The sequence below is a fragment of the Aegilops tauschii genome, chromosome 2 (assembly GCF_002575655.3).
Source record: "Aegilops tauschii subsp. strangulata cultivar AL8/78 chromosome 2, Aet v6.0, whole genome shotgun sequence".
NCBI classification, from domain to species: Eukaryota; Viridiplantae; Streptophyta; class Magnoliopsida; order Poales; family Poaceae; genus Aegilops; species Aegilops tauschii.
In genome coordinates this window covers 529,971,966-529,992,204 of record NC_053036.3, presented here as the reverse complement: position 1 = coordinate 529,992,204, position 20,239 = coordinate 529,971,966, and the positions used below count along the sequence as shown (strand labels likewise).

Below are 20,239 nucleotides of genomic sequence, written 5' to 3'. Positions count from 1 at the left end.
GTGTTGGATATACTTATACTGGCAATGGCGATGTTTTTACGATGTTAGCTTGCTGAAGGCGTTTCGCGGATATGCTTGGACTTGTTATTCAGGGTGAAATGTTCAATCTGACCTATGGTGGTTGGATCCGGTGACAATGATGCTTGAGTGTTGTTTCCTTCTTGAAGGCATCGCTGTTGAAGAACATCGTTGTCCTTATGGCGTCAAGAGATGATTGGTGTAGATATGGTCGTTGCTATAGTTTGTCGGTCGCTATTTTGATCACTTTGGGATTTTTGTTTTTTCCCGCTTCAGCATAGCTTTTGTCTTATATGACTTTGCTCTTTATCGACATGCTTTTGTGTTTGTGTCTTAGTGTTGGTTGTATGTATCCTAACTGTGCAGAGGCCAGGTGTGTGCTCATTGTGTTTGTATCCACTTGATGCTTCATTTTGAGTCAATAAAATTCACTCTTTATCAAAAAATAAGTCAAATAGAATGCGGTGACACAAAAAATTTGATAAAAAGGTATCAGGCCCAGAAAATATGAAGGAGAACCTGGGTACCAGCGCACCCTATATGCAAAGACAAGTAATTCAAAAAAGTTGAAAAAATTCTGAATTTTCTTTTGATATCAAACATGATCAAATATTATAATCGTACAAAAATATTCGTCAGAGAATGACTTCCTTTGTATCCTGGATCGAAGATTCGCCAAAAAACGCTATATACAAGCACTATACACGCTATATTGTCGCCATAAATTTACCTTTTTGCCCTGAAGTCAATATGAACCATTTCATGCCCAAACTTTTTATAGAAGTACAATACCTGATCATATTTGATTCCAAAAAGATTTGGAATTTTTTGAATTTATTTAATTACTAAACTTTTTGGCGCATATAGGGTGCGCGGGTACCTCATAGCACCAAGTTCCCGTCCATCAGGCCCATCACTATTCTACCGTATTGTATTACTGCATGTGTACAGTCGGACAAACTTTGTCTACATTGATTTGCTTTGCATATACAGCGTATGGATCCATGCCAAAAATAAATAAAATAAAAGTAGCGTATGGATTCTGTTGACTGGCCGAATATAACATGAATCTCCTAGCGTCATCATGCGGCAGACGCATATCCAGTAAAAACTGGCTCCCCTAGAAAATCCTCTCTACATGTGCCTTTCGCGTGAGAGTTTCCGCCGGCCGATCGATAAAAGCTAGCTACTCGGTGACTGTTACTGGTACGATCGAGCCGGACACACAGTCGTGGTTAATTCCAACAAATTTCGATTGTCAGCTTGCGAAGAGTTTTAGCCTGGCTGATTTCATTTCTTTTGTAATTTCTCATTTGATCTGGATATATAAACCTTCGATGCCATTCAAAATTTCAAACCATCTTGTTTGTCTTGCCCATTACAAAAGTTGCTCTTCTGAGGTCTGAGCAGCAAAAAATAGCAGGTGGCAATGGGGGAGGTTGGTGCAGACACGATCTACACCCAAGATGGCACCGTGGACATCAAGGGCAACCAGGCCGTCAAGAGCAACACCGGCAACTGGCGCGCCTGCCCCTACATCCTCGGTACGTGCATACAAACGACGACTCCATTGTTGCCCTGCTCTTTGAGCCAGCCATGGCATTGATCGATGAATTGCAGCTAACGAATGCTGCGAGCGGCTGGCGTACTACGGCATGAGCGCCAACCTGAGCAACTTCATGCTGGACAACATGGGCATGAACAAGAGCGACGCCGCCAACACCGTCAGCAACTGGACGGGAACCTGCTATGCCGCCCCCCTCATCGGCGCCTTCCTCGCCGACGCCTACCTCGGCCGCTTCTGGACCATCGCCTCCTTCGTGATCATCTACGTCATCGGTCTGGGCCTCCTGACGGTTGCGGCGTCGGTGAAAGGGCTGGTGCCGACGTGCGCGGCCAAGGGGGTGTGTAACCCGACGGCGGGGCAGACGGCGGCGGTGTTCGTCGGTCTGTACCTCGTCGCTCTGGGCACGGGCGGGATCAAGCCCTGCGTGTCCTCGTTCGGAGCTGACCAGTTCGACGAGCACGACGAGAGCGAGCGGCGGAGCAAGAGCTCCTTCTTCAACTGGTTCTACTTGTCCATCAACATCGGCGCGCTGGTGGCGTCGTCCGTGCTGGTGAATGTGCAGGTGCGCTACGGCTGGGGCTGGGGCTTCGGCATCCCCGCCGTCGTCATGGCCATCGCCGTCGGCAGCTTCTTCGTCGGCACGCCGCTCTACCGCCACCAGCGCCCCGGCGGCAGCCCGCTCACCCGCATCGCGCAGGTGCTCGTCGCGGCCACGCGCAAGCTGAGCGTCCCCGTCGACGGGTCGGCGCTGTACGAGACGACGGAGAGGGAGTCCGGCATCGAGGGGAGCCGCAAGCTGGAGCACACCGAGCAGTTCAGGTTCCTCGACAAGGCGGCCGTGGAGACGCCGGCGGACAGGACTGCGACGGCGCCATCGGCGTGGAGGCTGTGCACGGTGACGCAGGTGGAGGAGCTCAAGAGCGTGGTGCGGCTGCTGCCCATCTGGGCGAGCGGCATCGTCTTCGCGGCGGTGTACGGGCAGATGAACACCGTGTTCGTGTTCCAGGGAAACACCCTCGACAAGCGCATGGGCGCCCACTTCTCCATCCCCTCTGCCTCGCTCTCTACCTTCGACACCCTCAGCGTCATCTTCTGGGTGCCCGTGTACGACCGCCTCCTCGTCCCGGCCGTCCGCTCCGTCACCGGCCACCCCCGCGGCTTCACGCAGCTCCAGCGCATGGGTGTCGGCCTCGTCGTCTCGATCTTCTCCATGGTCGCCGCCGGCGTGCTCGAGCTTTTCCGCCTCCGCACGGTCGCGCGGCTCGGGCTGTACGGGGAGGAGGACATCGTGCCCATCTCCATCTTCTGGCAGGTGCCGCAGTACTTCATCGTCGGCGCCGCCGAGGTGTTCGTCTTCGTGGGGCAGCTGGATTTCTTCTACGACCAGGCGCCGGACGCCATGAGGAGCATGTGCATGGCGCTATCGCTGACGGCGGTAGCACTGGGGAGCTACGTGAGCACGCTGCTGGTGACGGTGGTGAAGAAGGTGACGACGACGGGTGGAAAGCAAGGGTGGATCCCGGACAAGAACCTCAACGTCGGCCACCTCGACTACTTCTTCTGGCTAATGACCGTGCTCAGCGTTGTCAACTTTGCTATCTACCTGCCCATCGCCAACTGGTATTCCTACAAGAGGACCGCCGAAGCCGAATACAACCCGGATGCCATTGAAGGAGGTGATGATCCACATGGCACATGACCAGTGAGTGATCGACCTGAATGTGTGTGATTGAACCAGGAGACAGAACAAAATAGATTCAAAGCAAGCACATTAAGAGCATCTACAGCCGCAAGTTACAAATTTGGGCCCTCAAAACCGGACGGGCCTCAAAATTTATCATTTATAACCATATACCCTATTTTTAAAACATCTACTACATGCAGCGCCATGCATGACGATCATCCCATCCGTCTTGGGTCGGCTGAGCTGTCAAAACACACCGAAAATTGCTCATACTTAGGTTTTCACACCTATATTAGTCCCACCTCGCCGCGTGACGAGTTAGTATGAATCTTCTATGTTACATAAAAGATTTATAGTCAGGGTCTATCTCCTTCACAAGGGAAACATTCATGTATGTACTGCTTTTTATGAATCACAATTTGTCAAAAAAAAACGATAAACAAAATAAAAAATCTACTGTTACTGTAGTAGGGATATCAACGTACATGAATGAGACAAACCTGACACTCGACGAACAATCATCAGTTAATGAAATGCAGTCGAGTGTCAACTTATCTGACTTACGCAACAAGAATTGATAGACCTACACAACAACAAGAAGCTTGCCGCCATGCGCCTGCGCGGCTATTTAAGCCGGTCGGTGTCCGTCTCGTCCGGGCAGAGTAAGTATAAAAATATAATATTTAGACATGAATATATACACGAATCATATAAGATTTATAAATAAAGAATGTATTACAGAAATCTGAGCAGAGTAAGTATAAAAAAATATAAATAAACAGGAATCAGAAAAAAAGAAATATAAAATATAAAAAATGCAGTCAGCTTCTCCCCACTTGTAATTGGGCTAGGGGCCGACACGACCGGGCCCAGAAGCCTGCTCCCCACATGTAATTGGGCTGTGGGCCGACACGACCGGGCCAGCAATGACTGTCAATTGCCCCCTCATCATCTGGGTTACAAGTTCGCGCCACCGAACTCGGCGAGCACTCTGCGAAGCTTCGATATATATAGAAGAAAGTATAGTTTTCCCCCTCAAATCTCTATAATTGGTTCAAATCCCCCCTCAATTCCAAAGCCGGATTAATCACCCCCTCAAATCTGTTATACCGGATCAATCAAGCCCCAAGGTGGTATTGGACATGATTTAAGGTGGTTTTGAGTTATTGATGCTAACTGGACATATAAAAGTCAACTCCGATGAGTTTCCCCCATCAATCATCCTCCTCTTCGGCGGGGTCTGGCCGGTGAGCCCCAGGCCGCATGACGCGGTGCCCGCGAGGTCGTCCATTTGCTCCACGCGGCCCTCCACCATGCGCGGCCTCCCGTCTGGGTCAAGCTCGAAGAGCTTGGCGGCCGCCTTAGCCTAGGCCGTCTCGTGACGCTTCTTGTCGGCTGTCCGCTCCACCTCATAATCTCCGATGACCGGCCGCCACGGTGGCAGTACTAACCTTCAACTACGAGGTCGGGGAGGAGATCACGAGCCACGGCGCGCGGACCCGCCTCTGCCTGCGTGCAGGAGTACGAGCGGCGCCCAAACGCCGGCAGCTTCCCGAGCGCGCGCACACCGACGATATCCGTCGGCGTTTTCTGCGGCAGCCCTGGGGCAGTGCAGTACGAGCACCTGCCAGTCCGGGAGAAGCACGACCTCAGTCTCTGGCAGCAAAGATCGTGAATTTCGGCCGGCCGCCGGCGTGGCGGACGCAGTAGTCCGCGGACGGCGAAGAGGCGGGCGTACAGCCGACGTGGCGGGACGAGCTGCAGCGCGCGGCCGCGACGAGCAGCCCCGCGGGGTCGAGGCGGCTGAAGCAGAGGACTGCTGCGAGAGACATGGTGATGGCCACGGCCGGCAATGAGCGCGCGACAGGCGTGTCGCCGGCGCGCGTGCAGCTGGGCCGGCAAACTGCTTATTGCCGGCGCGGATGCATGACCGGTATGGATAGACCGACGACATGTGTCCCTGGCGTACAAGGCCCTTGAAAATGTCAGCGGCGCCGTATGCACAGGCCTCGATTCCACATGGCAGAAGGGCGCATCTATTGACCAAACCAAAATTTCATACACAATGACGCACCGTGTAAGTTCTTTACAGTGATTTCCGTTGCCAACCAGTTAATCCGGTCCTCGAACCATCCTATTACTAGTCTATCAAAGAAGAAGAAACATACTACGTACTACCACCGATGCCAAACTCAGATCATGACATGAGATTAATCAGTCGATCCGACCAGCCAGCCGGCGCCCGGTCATCATCATTTCAGGCGGCAGGGACGCCCAGGACGGCGAGGAGGTCGAGCGCCGAGTGGCGAAGTGCTCGTCTTCGTCAAGGGAGTCAACTCGCGGCAAGGCATGAACCGCGTGGCCTCCGACATCTGGTGCGTACGTACTACCCACGTGAAAAGTAAGAAGAGAGAAAATAGAAGCAAAACCACTTTCAATTCTCTCCAAAACCACCTAGGGTGAGATTTATACGGTTTTGCAAAGTTTAGGGGGAAAATAATCCGGTTTTGAAGTTGAGGGGTTTATTGATCCATTAAGGAGGATTTGAGAGGGAAAATTATACTTTCTTCATATATATATAAACTGGTCGTAGTGCTTGTAATGTTCCGAGGTGGGACTACCCCAGCGTCCAAGGCTTGAGAGAGCACATTTCCAGTGCTACCGGGCCTGAACATGGGCCTTCGTCGAAAGATTGTTCCCTGACCACCGGACGAAACCCTTCTCCCGCCCCCTTCCGGCGATGTGCAGCTCGAGGTCGACCCCTCCCCTTGCCCTGCGGCGGTGACTCCCCTCCTTCCTCTCCCTGGATCCTCCACGTGCTAGGGTTTACAGGACCGGTGGCCTCTAATCGTCCCTCCACTCCGCTTCTCTGTCTCGGTGGATCTTGATTTCCGGATGAACACACACCCAGGGCAGAAACATCTGCTATAACCAACAGCCAAGAACCAGCGGCGGCGGCAAGAAGAGGTCTCAACTGGACTTTTAACTGAAATTCACCTTCAAGCGCCATGTTTTTTGGCATATTGTTCAGTGTTTCTTCACCTATTAGTACTGCAGTAATATGTTATTGAATTAGCCACGAGAGTTCTATGTAGTAGTTCATCATGGTCATGATAGAAAACTCATGGTCATAGAATGATTCAGCAATATGTTAAAGGAGAATTTGATTATCCATATTGTAGAACATTTCAATCTGAAGAAAAGGAATAGAGTGATCACCTTCTTTGTTTGGGTGAGCATTGTGCTGTGTGCTCCTGTAGCTCCGACCAGAAGGAGAAGGTGGTTTGTGTTTGAGTTGATGGTCTATTGTGCTGGCTTGCTTGCCTTTGCTTGACCAGGAAGAGATCATCCCTTCTTATCCCTAATCAACTGTCTATTATAATGACGTATTCTTTTTTATCTGCTGTCATTAGAGTAAATTTTGGGGTGACGATCAAGTCTGCACCATGGGAAGGATTTTGTGCATGACGATTCAGAGTCGACGATCGTCATGGCGCGGCAAGGGAAGGCCTTGATTACCATGCAGAAAAATCCTTAACGTGAGGGCGGGTATCCCTTCTTAAAGGTGTTGTTGTGAAATAAGTAAACGTAGTTATATGTGTTTAGTTCACATCTTTTAATCATTATGTCATAGTTTACTATGCTATGTGGTATGCTTGTTGATGACCTTGGCCTTGTTGTCTTGCATCAACCTCAATAACGATGGATGTATGCATCACAATGATAAAGAGACCAAGGGGATAAACCTCATTTTCAAACAAAAAGGCAAACGGCATCGTCTAATATACCGAAAAAGGCTTTCGCCCCGTTTTATATATAAAGCACAGATCACCAACAACTCAGTACAACACACGCCACCAACACACACGCACACACCCAAGGCAGGATATACATACGCGCTAAGCGCAGCAACACCACCCCTAGCACTACAAGAGCCACCGGGGCCTCAACCGTGAACACGCCACCGCGAAGAGAAGAAGCTACATACGACGCTCCGTGGGCTCCAAGGCGGTGCCAACAGGAAGGTTACGACACCGAAGCGCCGCCACCGCCCGACCCAAGGATCAGAGTTTCCCCCAGAGCAACACGCCGGGCAGCGAGAGTCACGGCGACGCGGAACGAGCTTCGCCGTCGCCGGTCAGTCCGAAGATAGAACAGGTTTTCACCCCGACCAATATTCACCGCCACCGAACGCCGCACCCTGGCTACCACGCTGCCCACACGGCCATGGCCACCAGGCAGCACCAAGTCACGGGCTTTGCCAGGAGCACCGCGACACCACCACCAGGGTCGCCGCTCTAGAATCCATGACCTTGACGCCACCTCACCCGCCACCCACCGCTACCCCAACCAAAGAGACGAATGGAAAGGAACCGCCTTTCGCACTCCTGAGTAGTCCCCAGCGTCGAGACCCGAAGTCCGGCCAAACCTGGCCACCATCGACCCGTCCTGCTACCGGGCGCGAGACGAGCTCGGTCCTGCTGCCGGGCGCGAGACGAGTCAGATCCTGCTGCCGGGCGCGAGACGGGCTCGGTCCTGTTGCCGAGCGCGAGACGAGTTCGGTCCTGCAGCCGGGCGCGAGACGAGCTCGGTCCTGTCACCGGGCGCGAGACGAGCGATGGGCGCCGCTGGGAGAGGGCCAACCCTTTGATGAAGGTAGCGCCTGAACGACGGGGAGAGGAATCGAAGGTCGTCAAAGGCGCTCACCGACAGGCAGACGCCGAAGAAGTCCAGCCGCCGCCGTGAAACGACCCAGACCACCGCCATGGGCCCCCGAGGGACTGCTCCGAGCCCCCCGCCGACGGCCCTGTGCCAGATCCAAGGAGCAGGTCGGCAACCGCTGCCGTCCCCTCCCGAATCCGCGACCAGGACGAGCTCCGGCCACCGCCCTGCGCCACCAGCCGGGTCCCCGGCGACAAATCCAGCCGGATCTGGCCGGAACCCGGCTCGCCCGCAACCACCAGCACCGCCGCCGCCGCGTCAGATCCGCCGCCCACCGCAGCCACAAAGGCCGCACCTTGAGCAGGATCCGCCGCCGCCTTCAGCCGCCGCTGCCGCCAGCCAGCAGGACGACGGCCTCCAGCCCACGCCGCCACAGCCCGCGCCGCCCGGCGGCCAGATCTGGCCGTTGCAGCATGGGCACGCCCCGCCGTCGACAGTGCCCGCCACGCAGGCTGCACCAGCGTGCCGGCGCCACCAGAACGCGGAGCCGCCACACCCGCACAACGTCGCGCCGTCACGCCCACCGCTGCGCGACGCTCCGGCCCGAAGAAGCATGCCCGCGCAGCCCCCTCGAGCAAGAGGACGCCAGCGCCCTGCCGCCGTCGGCACCGGCCGGGCTATGCCCGGCTGCCCTCTGGCGGCGGCGGAGCAGGGGAAGAGGAGGAGGAGGGGGCGCTCGAAGGATCTGGTCGCCCTCCCCGTCGCCTCGCGGGGGCGACGCGGGAGGGGTCGGGAGCGCATCGTCTAATATACAAACAGAAAGATCTGTTACCTCAAATTGGAGTACCCCCTGCATATGAGTTTGCAAGTCATGCATAGAATTTTAGTTCTTTAATAGGTTACTAATATAAATGGAAAAACTTATAAAAAAAATCAGAGCACACATTATAGTTATAGTTATTATTTGTCATGCATGTCTTGCTTCTTTTTCCTATTTCCCACTTCAAAAAATCTGAAATATTCAATAATTTTCCTATAGGTTTGGGGTTTTGAACACTTAATAATTTTTAAATAACTTTCCCTTGTCCGTTACTTTTCTTGATCTTTTCTATGTAATTCTTGTGTTGATTGAGTTTGCTGTCGTGCCAAAACACCGTCATGTCATTCATTAAACCCCCTTGGAGTCCAGCAAGGGACAAAATCTGGCAAGTTTTGGTGCCGTCTTCAAGTTTAGCAACCAAGACTAAATTTAACTAATATTTGAACGACTATAATAATAAACTTTTTCATCTGTTTATTCCATTGACTAATGTAGTTGAGTACTCATAGAACATGGCAAGATCCAGCATCCAAATCATTTGATGTTCACATGTTCAGAACAACATTGGCACACAAGACTCTGCAGTAGACTATAGTAAGAGCATCTCCAGCCATTCGGCCCCCCAGGGCGCCTAAAAAGAGCGGCCTGGGGACGAACCGGCGCTAGCTCGGCCCCTGGGGGCGACCTAGCTCCCAGTCACGCCCCCAGGATGCGGAAAATTCGAACTTGGTCGTTCCCGCTCATCACAAAAGACGTCACAAGTCCGGCGATCACAAGTCACAGTTCGGCGATCGGATGTAGTCTGGCGTACAAAAAATAGAGTGCCACAAGTTCGCGTGCGCAACGCATCACTCGGCGGGGTCGGCCTCATGCGTCGGTGGAGTCGGCGTGCGCGGGCTCGGCAGTGTCGGAGCTGCTTCGGTGCTGGGCAGTGTCGGCGCGGCTTCGGTGCTGTTGGGCGTCGTGGAGGCGTCATCACTCGGGCTTGGCGTCGGCGTGGGCGTGGGCGCGGGAGTTGGCGTCGCCGTCGTCGGCAGCTGGTTCAGGATGAGGCCGCGCTCCGCCATGTATCACGCCTTGAGCTTCTCGTCGGTGCTCTGGAGCATGTCCGCCCCGCCCATCAGAAAAGTCAGGTCGGTGTTCCTCTTCTTCGCGGCGACGTTGGTCCGGAGCAGGTCGAGCTTGATAGCGTTGTTCGTCATCAACGACGACCACCGCGCCGCGGTTTTCTCTTCACGCAGGACGGCCCGGGCCTGTGCGTTGGCGAGGCAATGCTCGATGGACTCCTGCACTCGCGCGGTAGTCGCGTCGGCGTGTTTCCCCTTCTTGGCCCCTTTGTTGCCGTCCGCCCGCCCCACTGACGCGCCCGGAGTCGGCGCGTCCGGCTTGTATGTCTTCTTGGCCTTGTCGAGGGTGCGTCGGACTTCCGCCCACTTCTCGTACGTGTCAATGCGCTTGTAAACGTGGAGGTACTTGAACTCGGCGTCGTTGTTGCCCTGCCGATACAAGGCGAACATGCGCAGCAATTGCGCGGAGGAACAAACAGTTGGCGGGCGCACACGGCGAAGAGAGGCAGAAGACCGGCGTGCCATACCTAATCCTCAACGCTGGCGCCGCTCTCCGGGCGAGCCGCGACCTCCTCGACGATCCCATGCCATTTGTTGCACGCCCCCTGGATACACCCCCAATGGTTCGCCATCGCCTTCGCCCCGCGCTGCATGTAGACGCCTTTAAAGTAGGGGTCGACGAGTTTGCGCTCGTCGAACTCGGCCTTGATGCGCTCCCAGTACGTCTCGATGCTCTGGTTCGTGCCGGTGGTCGGGTCGAGGCAGACGATTTTCCATGCTTCGGCGAGGCATTCCTCCTCCTTGGATGCCCACTTGATGCGCGGCTCGCCGGACCTAGCCGCCCGCTTCTTCTTCTTGCGCCTCCTCGCCGGAACAGTCGCCTGCTCCTCCTCCTCCTCCTCCTCCTGCTCCTCCTACTCCTCCTCGCCTTAGACGTAGCCGAGCTCACCGTCCATGACGCCGCTGAGATCCACCGTGTCGTCCGGGGTGACGAACCCGGGAGACGCGGCAGCCGCGGTCGAGCCGGTCGCGATGATGTTCTCCATGTCGGCCTCGGTCTCGTCGGTGTCGCCGAGGTGCGAGAAGGGAAGCGTGCCACGGCGGAAAGGTGGCGTCGGGGAGGACGCGTAGGCGGGCGGCGAGTAGTTGTATGGAGGGTACTGCACGCCGGCGAAGGCAGGCGAGGGTGTGCGCTGGGCCGGGTGTCCATGAGGGAAGGTGACGTTGGGGTTGAACCCACCGTGCGCGTCCCCGTCGGCATAGCCCGGCAAGGGCGATCCCCATGGCTGCGGCGACGGAGACCCGACGCCTTGCTGGCCCCAGGGCGCGTACTGGGCGTGGCTGCCGGATGGATTCATCATCCCCACGTGAGTCGCCTCGGCCTCGGCTTCCGAAGCCGCAACCGCACGCGCCGCGTTGTCACGGGCCTTCTTGGCGATCGCCCTGTTCCTCCAGTCGGCGGTGACAGCCTCCCGCCGCTGAACTTCCACCCTCCAGTCGGCGTTTGACATGCTCGGTGGCTTGGACGGCGGCGCCCTCGGCTTCCTCTGCTTCGGCTGGGCGACGGAGCCGGTCGCGGTTGCCGCGGCGCGGGGGACGACGTACTTCTTCGGTGGCATGGCGGCCGGCTGGTAGGCGAGCGGGAGGGAGATTGGCGGGAGGAAGGGAGAGAATGGGAGAGAAGTGGGGAAAAAGCGGGAAGAAACGGTGGGAAGAGGCGCTCGACTCGCCGACAGGACGGACCCACGCGCCCTTTTCGCTTGTGCCGGTGCCCCAGGCGCCCCCTAGGGCGCCGGGTTCGGCCTGGGTCCGCCGGCACCAGTTTCGGTCCGAGCCGGCGAAAAACGGGCTTCTGGAGGCGCGACTGGGCCGGTTTTTCGGCACCGGCGCGGCAAAAACGTCTGGAGAAGGTCTGTTGGAGGCATGGCCGGAGATGCTCTAATACTCCACCAAAACAGCAACGATAGCGCGAGATGATGGTGGGAAGCTACCACCGTTGGCGAGGGCACGCAGGTGGGCTACTCGTCGGGCGACCGAGCAGCAAGCAGGCGCTTATTAGAAGGTCTTTTTCTTGATACCACGCTCGACGGCGGGAACCACAAGGTCCTCCGTGACGATCCCCATCACCACGGTGATATCGCACCTCACGCTGAAAGCATCATCCTTCAGGTAAGGTAGACTCCCCAGTTCTGCCTTAGTGATGAGGTGGTAGGAATCGGTGATATGTGGCTCTTGCTTCCCGGAGAATGTCAAGGTTTTGCTTTCCCGGACGAAGCGTGGCACTGGGCGGCCTTTTTTGTCGAGCAAGCTGATCTTGTACTCTGCCGTGACTTCACCGACCTCGCTGGGATCAAGACAGAGTACGATCGATATCCAGCCGGCGTATCGTACGAAGTCTCGACTGTTGGGGTAGTATCGCAGGCACCAGCGATGGCCTCCGACTTGGAACGACCTCGACGTAATGAATTTGCCAATGTAGAGTCCCTTCATGCGGGAGTAGCCGTCGATCTTGAGGACGTGCGACCCGGTCGCCCCCTTGGCGACGATGGCCGACGCGGACATCGACGGCGTTACCGCCACGCCGCCGCTGGCACCGTGGGAGGACGCGCGCGAGTTGGACATGGAGCGGATATCAGGTTACAGCAATGGGAGATGGAGCGCGCCGGACTAGTGTTGCGCTCGTGAGGTTCTTATACACGACGATGGCCGCTGCTGCATTTACTCGATCGCACCAGCGTCCGGCGATTAAGGAGACGCATACGTGTATCAATTTTGTGTGTGGCCGGCGCATTCATGCTTAGCATACGAATCGCCAGCGACGAGGAGGGGGCGAAGCCAAAAGGTTCTTCTAATGAGCGCGGCGTCTCTTCAGTTTTCTTCTGCAGTTGGCGCTTTGTTTGGCTCTCGCCGGCGACTCTGACATGAGAATTTCTAATTATCAGTCAGATATTTTTTGTTGCCGGAACTACTAATTCTCAGTCACCTGAGAATTTCTCAATTTCGCAAACGGCTCGAAACAAACGCAAGCTTGAAAAGTTTTCGCAAGAGAGGCTCCAGGCGGGCGACTAAACCCTAGCCACCACTCCATCACCTTCCCCTCTCGCCGCTGCCAGGGTGTGCCGCCGGGCAAAGCCTGTGCGACGGCAGCAAGGAGGCTGCTGATCGCGGAGGCCTGCTATGGGTCAGCGACCGAGATGTGTGGCCAAGTTGCGGTCTTCGGCAAGCAATGTTCGACGGCGACGTTGGTGCTGCAGTGCGGCGATCTTCAACGAAGACCTGACCTAGCTAGGTCATCAAAGAAGAGAGCGTCGGCGCATGATCTGGCGGCAATCTCCACATCAATCTCGGACCTGGCATGCAACAACATGGGTGATTCTTTTTTCTTGCTTTTTTAGGGAGTCATCGTGTTTGGTTTGGGTCAACGAGGCGACGGCTTTGCCCCAATAATGTTCTCTCGCTCTTTCCAGTTACATTGTTCTGTTTATCGCCGATGAAGGGCATGTGGAGTCGTGTCTCCGGCGGGTCCTCAGGGATCCGGTTGGTTTAGGTTTCAGGCGGATCCATATAAATTCGACCTGCTTTCGTGGTCTTTGAAGTTTCTACAGACTCTTATCAACATTTTCTTCTCCAAGGCGGAGATTTGCTTCGCAGATCGTAGAAGGTGGAATCTCCTAATCTACCACTACAAGGTTTTGGATTTAAAAAGTCTTGACGCCAGGCAATTGCATTGCATATGATATACTCTAAGATGTAATGCATTGCGAGTATCCTAATCTTGTTGGTCCTCGAACAATTGCAAATCAAACTTGGAGAACAACAAAAGCTTTCTCAACATCATCCTTTCTCGCTAGTTTTTGTAATTATTTAGATAAAGGTCAATGTTCTCTTGTGTATTGGTAATTGTCTTCAGAAAATGTGGGCCAATAAGGATGTATGCCATCCAAAAAGGTAGTGTCACATGTTGTATGTGATCATCGATATGTTGTACACGGTTCATTTTGAAGCTTAATTGGATATTTTGTTGTTATTTAATGAATTATTTTTAGTTTTGATGACTAGCCTACTATTACTGCTAGAAAAGCATTTTTTGTGAATTACACTTTAGGAACTTTCTAAAAGAATCTGGAAAAATTGAAGGACGGTTTTCCAAGCAAATCATGAGGGCCTGCAAAAGAGCAACCCTAAGAGGGGCGCCAGGTTCGGCACACCCTACCACCTAGGGCGCACGTGGCCTGGCGAGGATATGACACCCGGATGCTGCGAGCCAAGATAGAGACGGCCACGTCAGCTCCGAGTGCACCGAGTCACCCACTCGGGCCTAGGCGCCAGCTAGACATTATATCTGCTTAGGAACCAAGGCAACGCACTTCATCAGCACACGACATGGTCCAGCTCAGCTCAACGGAATGAACCAACCTCTAGTCTGGCCCGAGCCATGTAACACTAGCTCGACCAAGTATGTAAGGCGATCTAGGGCCCTTCCAGAAGGATCTAACACATTCTAGAGCCAGTGATAGGGTTTCCACCTACCCCCTTCTTCCTCAGCCACGACGGAGGCCAGGAACTTGTAGTCCAAGAAAACCTCTCTCTAGCGATCTTCCCGATCGTCGACTGCACTCGAGCAATACAACCACCATAGCATGAGTAGGGTGTTTCCTCTTCGGGGAGGGCCCAGACCTTAGTAATTCCATGTCGCGTGTGCTACTATCTCGATTCACCACTCTCCCTCCGAACAAATCTCTCGTCACTCGACGGTGCTGACGGTCTAAGAACAACGATAGTTGGCGCGCCAGGTAGGGGTGTATGTGTTGGATCTGGTTGATCTGATCGAGATGGCTTCATCAACTTTCAAGTCTGGCGTCTTTGCATCAAGTGGCGTCCTCTTCTAAGGCTCTTTGTGTCTCGTCGTCAATATGACAAGGGGATCTGGTCTCAATGTCTCCTTCCCCAAGGGATAGGTTGGCCGCTTGGGGTGCAAGTATTTCATCGCCGACGACTACGGCTAGTTGCACCTCTGTGATGAACCACTCGACAATGTGCCAGGTTCGACACACGTCCCGTCATCAATGGCGAATCTCGAGAGATGAGCCCACTCAGTGACAGGCCGCTCAACACCTCAGCCAAGAGCCAAGGATCACCAGGCACACCGACGGTGCCACGAACCTATGAAGTGGCACCCCTCAAAGAGAAGTCTCAGTTGAGGTATGCTTCCTTCATGACCCGCAGCACTGACACAACACGAATGAATGTCGCTTCTTCATAGGTGCGCCACTGGAGGCGCCCCCGTGGAGATTCAAGTCAGGGACAACGATGACTCGGATGTCCCTCCAAGGGAAGCGTGGATGAGGCCATCTAGTGGCTACCTGATCCATGGCAGCTTGAGCAACCATGAAGACCGACACCACAAAAAGCTCATGACATGTGAGGTTTGTGTAGGGGAAACCAGACACGCGTCACTTCCCAAAGTAGTCAGAGTCCCAATCACTTTTGGGTCAGCCGATCACCAGAGGCATGTTCCCCTATCGAGCAAGTTGTCATTGTCCCTCGACCCCCTCATCACTGGAGTTCGGCTCACCAAGGCGTTGATGGAAAGGGGAAGCAGCTTCAACATCCTCTATGTTGACACCCGAACAGGATGGAGATCCCTCGCTCTCGATTTAGGCCGACCGGAGCCCTTCTATGGGATCATACTTGGGAAACATGCCATGTCACTGGGACAGATCGACCTAGCTATCACTTCCAGCATTCCCGATCCTGTAAGACTGAGACCCTGTGTTTCATGGTCATCAATTTGTTGGGTTCCTTCCATTCCTTCCTAGGATGCCCTTGCTATGCCAAGTTCATGGCAATGTCCCAGTACGATCTACCATGAGCTCAGGATGATAGACCTTAGCGAAGTCATCACGGTGAAGGGCAACATTCAACGCGCATGTCGGTGGGATCAAGAAAGCATCCAGCATGTCGATGTGTTGGTCATGGTGGCGGTATTTCAAGACGTCGTCACCCCTTTCGGCGCCCCTCTATGCCCTTCGGCTTCAAAAACACGGACGCCACTTACCAACTGTGCACTTATAAGTGCTTCCACAAAGAAATCAAAAGAAACATACAGGTCTATGTCGACAACGTGGTAATCAAGATTCGAAAGAAGGAGAATATGTTAGCAAATCTGACAGAGACGTTTGCTAAAAAATTCAGCATAAAGCTTAGCCCTAAGAATACGTCTTAAGAGATCCTGTTGAAAAGCTATTCAATTACATAGACTCTCTTGTAAGGATTAGGACATTCAAAGCATCTCTAGAAGATCCCGTAAAAGCAGTCAAACCTATAGATTTACGGTACGGTTAGAAAGTTGGACCGAATAGATCCTGTAAAATAGCATATCCCGTAACGTATATTAGAGCTCTCACCCATCGTATATGGAGGATCCGAACCGTTTTTGAGGATCCTGTAAAATCGGTCAATGCCGGAGCAGGGGGCCTGCGACGTTGCGCGCGAGCAGGCGGAGGAGCTCACCGGCGGCCGGCCGGAGCATCGCCGGAGAAGGCGGGCGGCCAAAGCATCGGCAGAGCAGGCAGCGGGCCGGAGCAGCGCCGTTCTGGCCGGCCGAAGTTCGAGTTCGTGCATGTGTGCGTCTCGGGGAAGAAGCATGAGGAGGAAAAAAACTTTTAAGATACAAGTTTACGGAGTCTATTGTGTCGGATGCCTCGCGGTATCATAAATTTGTTTTAGTAAGTCTTATATACAGTTTTTACGTTTATGGGAGTCTGCTAGAGATGCTCCCACTAGCCTTAGAAAGTGCATCATAGTTGGATGCACCATGGGAGAACGCCGGAGACTCCAAGTCCGAGGTGGAACCAGCTTCGCTGGCTTGCTGGTAACGGTGTCGGACGAGGAGCGGCCAGCCTTCTCTTCCCAGAAGAGTCAAAGCCATCCTTCCTCTTCCCGCTGGGACCCACGAGCCCGACGTAGCCCGCCCGTCCCGTCCCGTGGGCGCGCCTTTGCGGGCCATCATGAGTCGTGACTCCCCACTACAATCAGACAGCTCTCTCCATCACCGAGCAAGACTGCAGCTTCCCCTACCCACAGAACAACCCAACTGTATCCATGACAGTGCGGACCCACACTCCAATTGCCCCACATTACGACCGCACATCAGCGTTTGCAGCGCGTAACGGAACCATTTTAATTTAATGGTTAAGACCATCGAGAGAGACAGGAGGCGTGGTAGTACTCTCCTAGATAATCCTCGACGCTAACTACGCTTTCCCCTCCCCTCTCCGAGCCCAAAACCAAGCAAAATCGAATCGATACGGACCAAATTCGGCTCCGCATGGGTTTCCCCAGGCACTGATCCGGCGGGTGGACGCTAATGCGGCGCCGCTGAAGGGATCTGCTGCGCCCGCGGGGTTCGCATGGCGGCACAGAACGGCGGCGGCGGCGGCGCCGGCGCCGGCGCGGCGGTGGTCCTCAACGTGTACGACCTGACGCCCATAAACGACTACCTCTACTGGTTCGGCCTCGGCATCTTCCACTCCGGGATCGAAGGTTTTGACTCTCTTCCTACTCGCTGGAGCTTGATTTGGTTCTAACTACCTACAGGGACGCTGTACTGTACGTAGATTGGTAGTTGCTTTGTTGAGCTTGTAAAGGGTTATACTGTGATATTTGCTGCCGTAGGTCGTGGAGGTTACTGCTTGGAAAGAGGCAGGATAACAGGGTACAAAGGAAGAAGTTGTGGGTGGTTACAGATTTGAGGGGTGATGGACTGATCGTCGTCTGAATTTCTGATGACCAGTAATGCAAAGTAGTTTTCAGTTGTATGAGGAAGTTATAGGATGCAGGAGAAAACTAAAAATTGGAGAACGGTGGTGAATTATAACGATGTATGGGTGTATCTATATCTATTGATTGACAGGGTAGGTGGCAAATCCTTCGACAGAGTTTGTTTGGTGTTGCAGTCATGTTCTTGTACCAAGAACAGTTGGATATTGAGCATAGTTAAAAAAACGCGCGCCTAGGCTCTAGGCGATAACAGAACACCTAGCGCTTAATGTGCACATAATTGCGCTTAAGTGTGTGTTTCAGAAAAACGCAAGGCGGTGGCAAAACACACAATTAACGCCTAGCGTTTTTTTAGCTTTGACATTGAGCTAGCATCATAACTGAATGTTTGCAGCTGATAAAAATGGTAGAGTCTCAGTCATAAATGATATGTTCATTGGTAGCAGTCTACGTTTTATGGACTGAGGTTGCTAGTTATGTCAAAATATTTACTGTACGTTGGGTTATTGGCTGATGCTTTTATGTGTAGCAGCTTCTTCTTTTTTTCAGACATGCATTTTGTGGATTCTTCTGTGCTAGAGGTGAGATCTTTAACTCATTGTTTTGTTGTAATTGAAATCTACAGTTCATGGTTTGGAATATGCTTTTGGAGCCCATGATCTCTCAACCAGTGGGGTTTTTGAGGTTGAACCAAAATGTTGCCCTGGCTATGTCTATAGAAGGTCGGTATGGATGGGTACAACTGAGATGTCTAGGGCAGAGTTCCGCTCGTTCATTCAAACTCTTGCAGGAAAGTACAATGGGAATACATATCATTTGATTTCAAAGAACTGCAACCATTTTACAGATGATGTCTGTAAGAACATAACCAAAAAACCAGCCCCTGGATGGGTAAATCGGCTAGCAAGAGTGGGTCAGTATTACTAATTTTATGTCTTCTCTTTCTGACTTGCTCGGAACGATACATGACTGATTGTATTTTGTAAAATTCTTAGGCTACTTTTTCAATCGCCTCCTACCAAAAAGCATTCAAGTCTCTACTGTTACTCACGGAGCAACCCATCCTGCATTCTCTGGTGAGTCTGCTTCTAGTGCCTGCATTTTGCTTATAATTTGGGAAGATAGCTTTCTATCATAATGTTGAGTAAATTGCATGCAGTTGTTAGCTACAGCTTGTTGTGTAGTTGTAGTTCACATTCTAAATGACCTGTATGCTTCAAAATGTAAACAGCCATTTGCGTGTTATACTGTTTGTTGTATGTTTTGAATGATGCGTGCCTCAGAAATCTCTTACTAAGAAATAATAAGAGGACATTCCGGTCTTGTGCAATGCCATCTCCGCAATAAATCTGTTTGGCTTTGTGTTGTACGTTGTCTTCCGCCCTCCCATTTTCCTTCAAAAAACACTCCCCTGTCCGTTTGGTGAGCTTTATTCTTCATAGTATGCTGATCATATTTACATATTCATTGTGAAAAGAGAAAGAGTCGTGCTGTTTCTCTTGTTAGGGAAACTTAGATGAAGTAGAGGGAGCAACATGAGAAATTCTTGATTTCCACTGATTTGGTACTAGTCTTTTAAGCCACTTCACATTTCACTGAATGCTGATACTTGTCCAGAATGGAAGAGAGTTTATAAACGGTGTGTCACTTGTTCTAATAGCTAGATTTTCCTTTCAAACTTCCGTATTGACTAATTACTCTCATTCTTCCTCTCTTTCTTACCAAAAAAGCTATGTACTAACATTTAGCTGTTTTTGATTATCTGCTAGATGATGATGTGGATTCATCAGGTTCATCCCTTAATGGAGACAGTGATATGGATGACCTGGATCAGCACCTGCTACCAGCCGCAGGCACTGACCTTCAATCTATAGTCGTGTCACCAAAGCTATCGAAAGACCTCGTTTGAATTATCCTACCATTTGGGTTCCCTGCTGCAGTTTAACGGTCGTACTTCGCCAGCTTGTGTGATATCCAAGTATAGTTGAATGTTGATTGTATTGATTCTTTTCCAACGAGTTTTGCTGTGTATGCATATAGGAATTGTCTGGTAAAGAAGTGATTTTGCAACTCTTTGTCTTCTGCTCAGTTGTTGCATAGTTGTTCAGGCATCAGTATCCTGTGTTCTCTCGTATGCTGCCAGGCGCAGGCAAATGCTGCCATCCTTCGCTGCAATGGTCTGATGTTGTGATGAATATCTGAATTGGCAGCATGCCGTGGTCGTATTAGCACAAGCTTGAAACCCTGGTCTAGCGCAGTGCTTGTACGGCCACAGAATATGCTGTGACAAATGAGTACCATGTAATCTTAAACCAGTATATTGTAATATACTCCCTCCGTAAACTAATATAAGAGCGTTTAGATCATTATTTTAGTGATCTAAACGCTTTTATATTAGTTTACAGAGGGAGTACTATTTTTGTTTTTTGGGGGGTAGTCTGCCGTGCTTATTGCTGGCGTTGTAACTGCGCTTGCAGAACTCTCTTTTATACATAAAGCTTTACTGTATTAGAGAAAATCTAGTGTATGTGGCAGATTGATTTTTCGTGTGCTACTCCAGAGGGTCTGATGGTTATATATATTTTATTTTATTGCTGGAATCATTAGGTGCAAACAGCAATGTACATCCTCCGTAAACT

General features: G+C 52.4%; 3 protein-coding genes across 3 annotated transcripts; 2 read left to right on the top strand and 1 right to left on the bottom strand.

Moving 5' to 3' along the window:
* The first annotated feature begins 1,447 nt into the window (after window positions 1-1,447).
* LOC109782721 (protein NRT1/ PTR FAMILY 8.2-like) lies at window positions 1,448-3,354 on the top strand. Its single transcript, XM_020341339.2, has 2 exons — window positions 1,448-1,562; window positions 1,639-3,354. The coding sequence occupies exons 1-2, from the start codon at window positions 1,448-1,450 to the stop codon at window positions 3,282-3,284; spliced, it is 1,761 nt and encodes a 586-aa protein (XP_020196928.1). The 3' UTR covers window positions 3,285-3,354.
* Window positions 3,355-11,873: 8,519 nt separating this feature from the next.
* Window positions 11,874-12,440, bottom strand: LOC109782723 (BTB/POZ and MATH domain-containing protein 4-like). The gene has a single exon (XM_020341341.1). It carries the CDS (start codon window positions 12,438-12,440, stop codon window positions 11,874-11,876), a length of 567 nt encoding a protein of 188 aa, XP_020196930.1.
* A 4,598-nt stretch (window positions 12,441-17,038) lies between these two features.
* Window positions 17,039-19,670, top strand: LOC109782720 (deSI-like protein At4g17486). The gene is made up of 4 exons (XM_020341338.4): window positions 17,039-17,363; window positions 18,226-18,513; window positions 18,596-18,676; window positions 19,370-19,670. Exons 1-4 carry the CDS (start codon window positions 17,231-17,233, stop codon window positions 19,507-19,509), a joined length of 642 nt encoding a protein of 213 aa, XP_020196927.1. The 5' UTR covers window positions 17,039-17,230; the 3' UTR covers window positions 19,510-19,670.
* The last annotated feature ends 569 nt before the right edge of the window (window positions 19,671-20,239 follow it).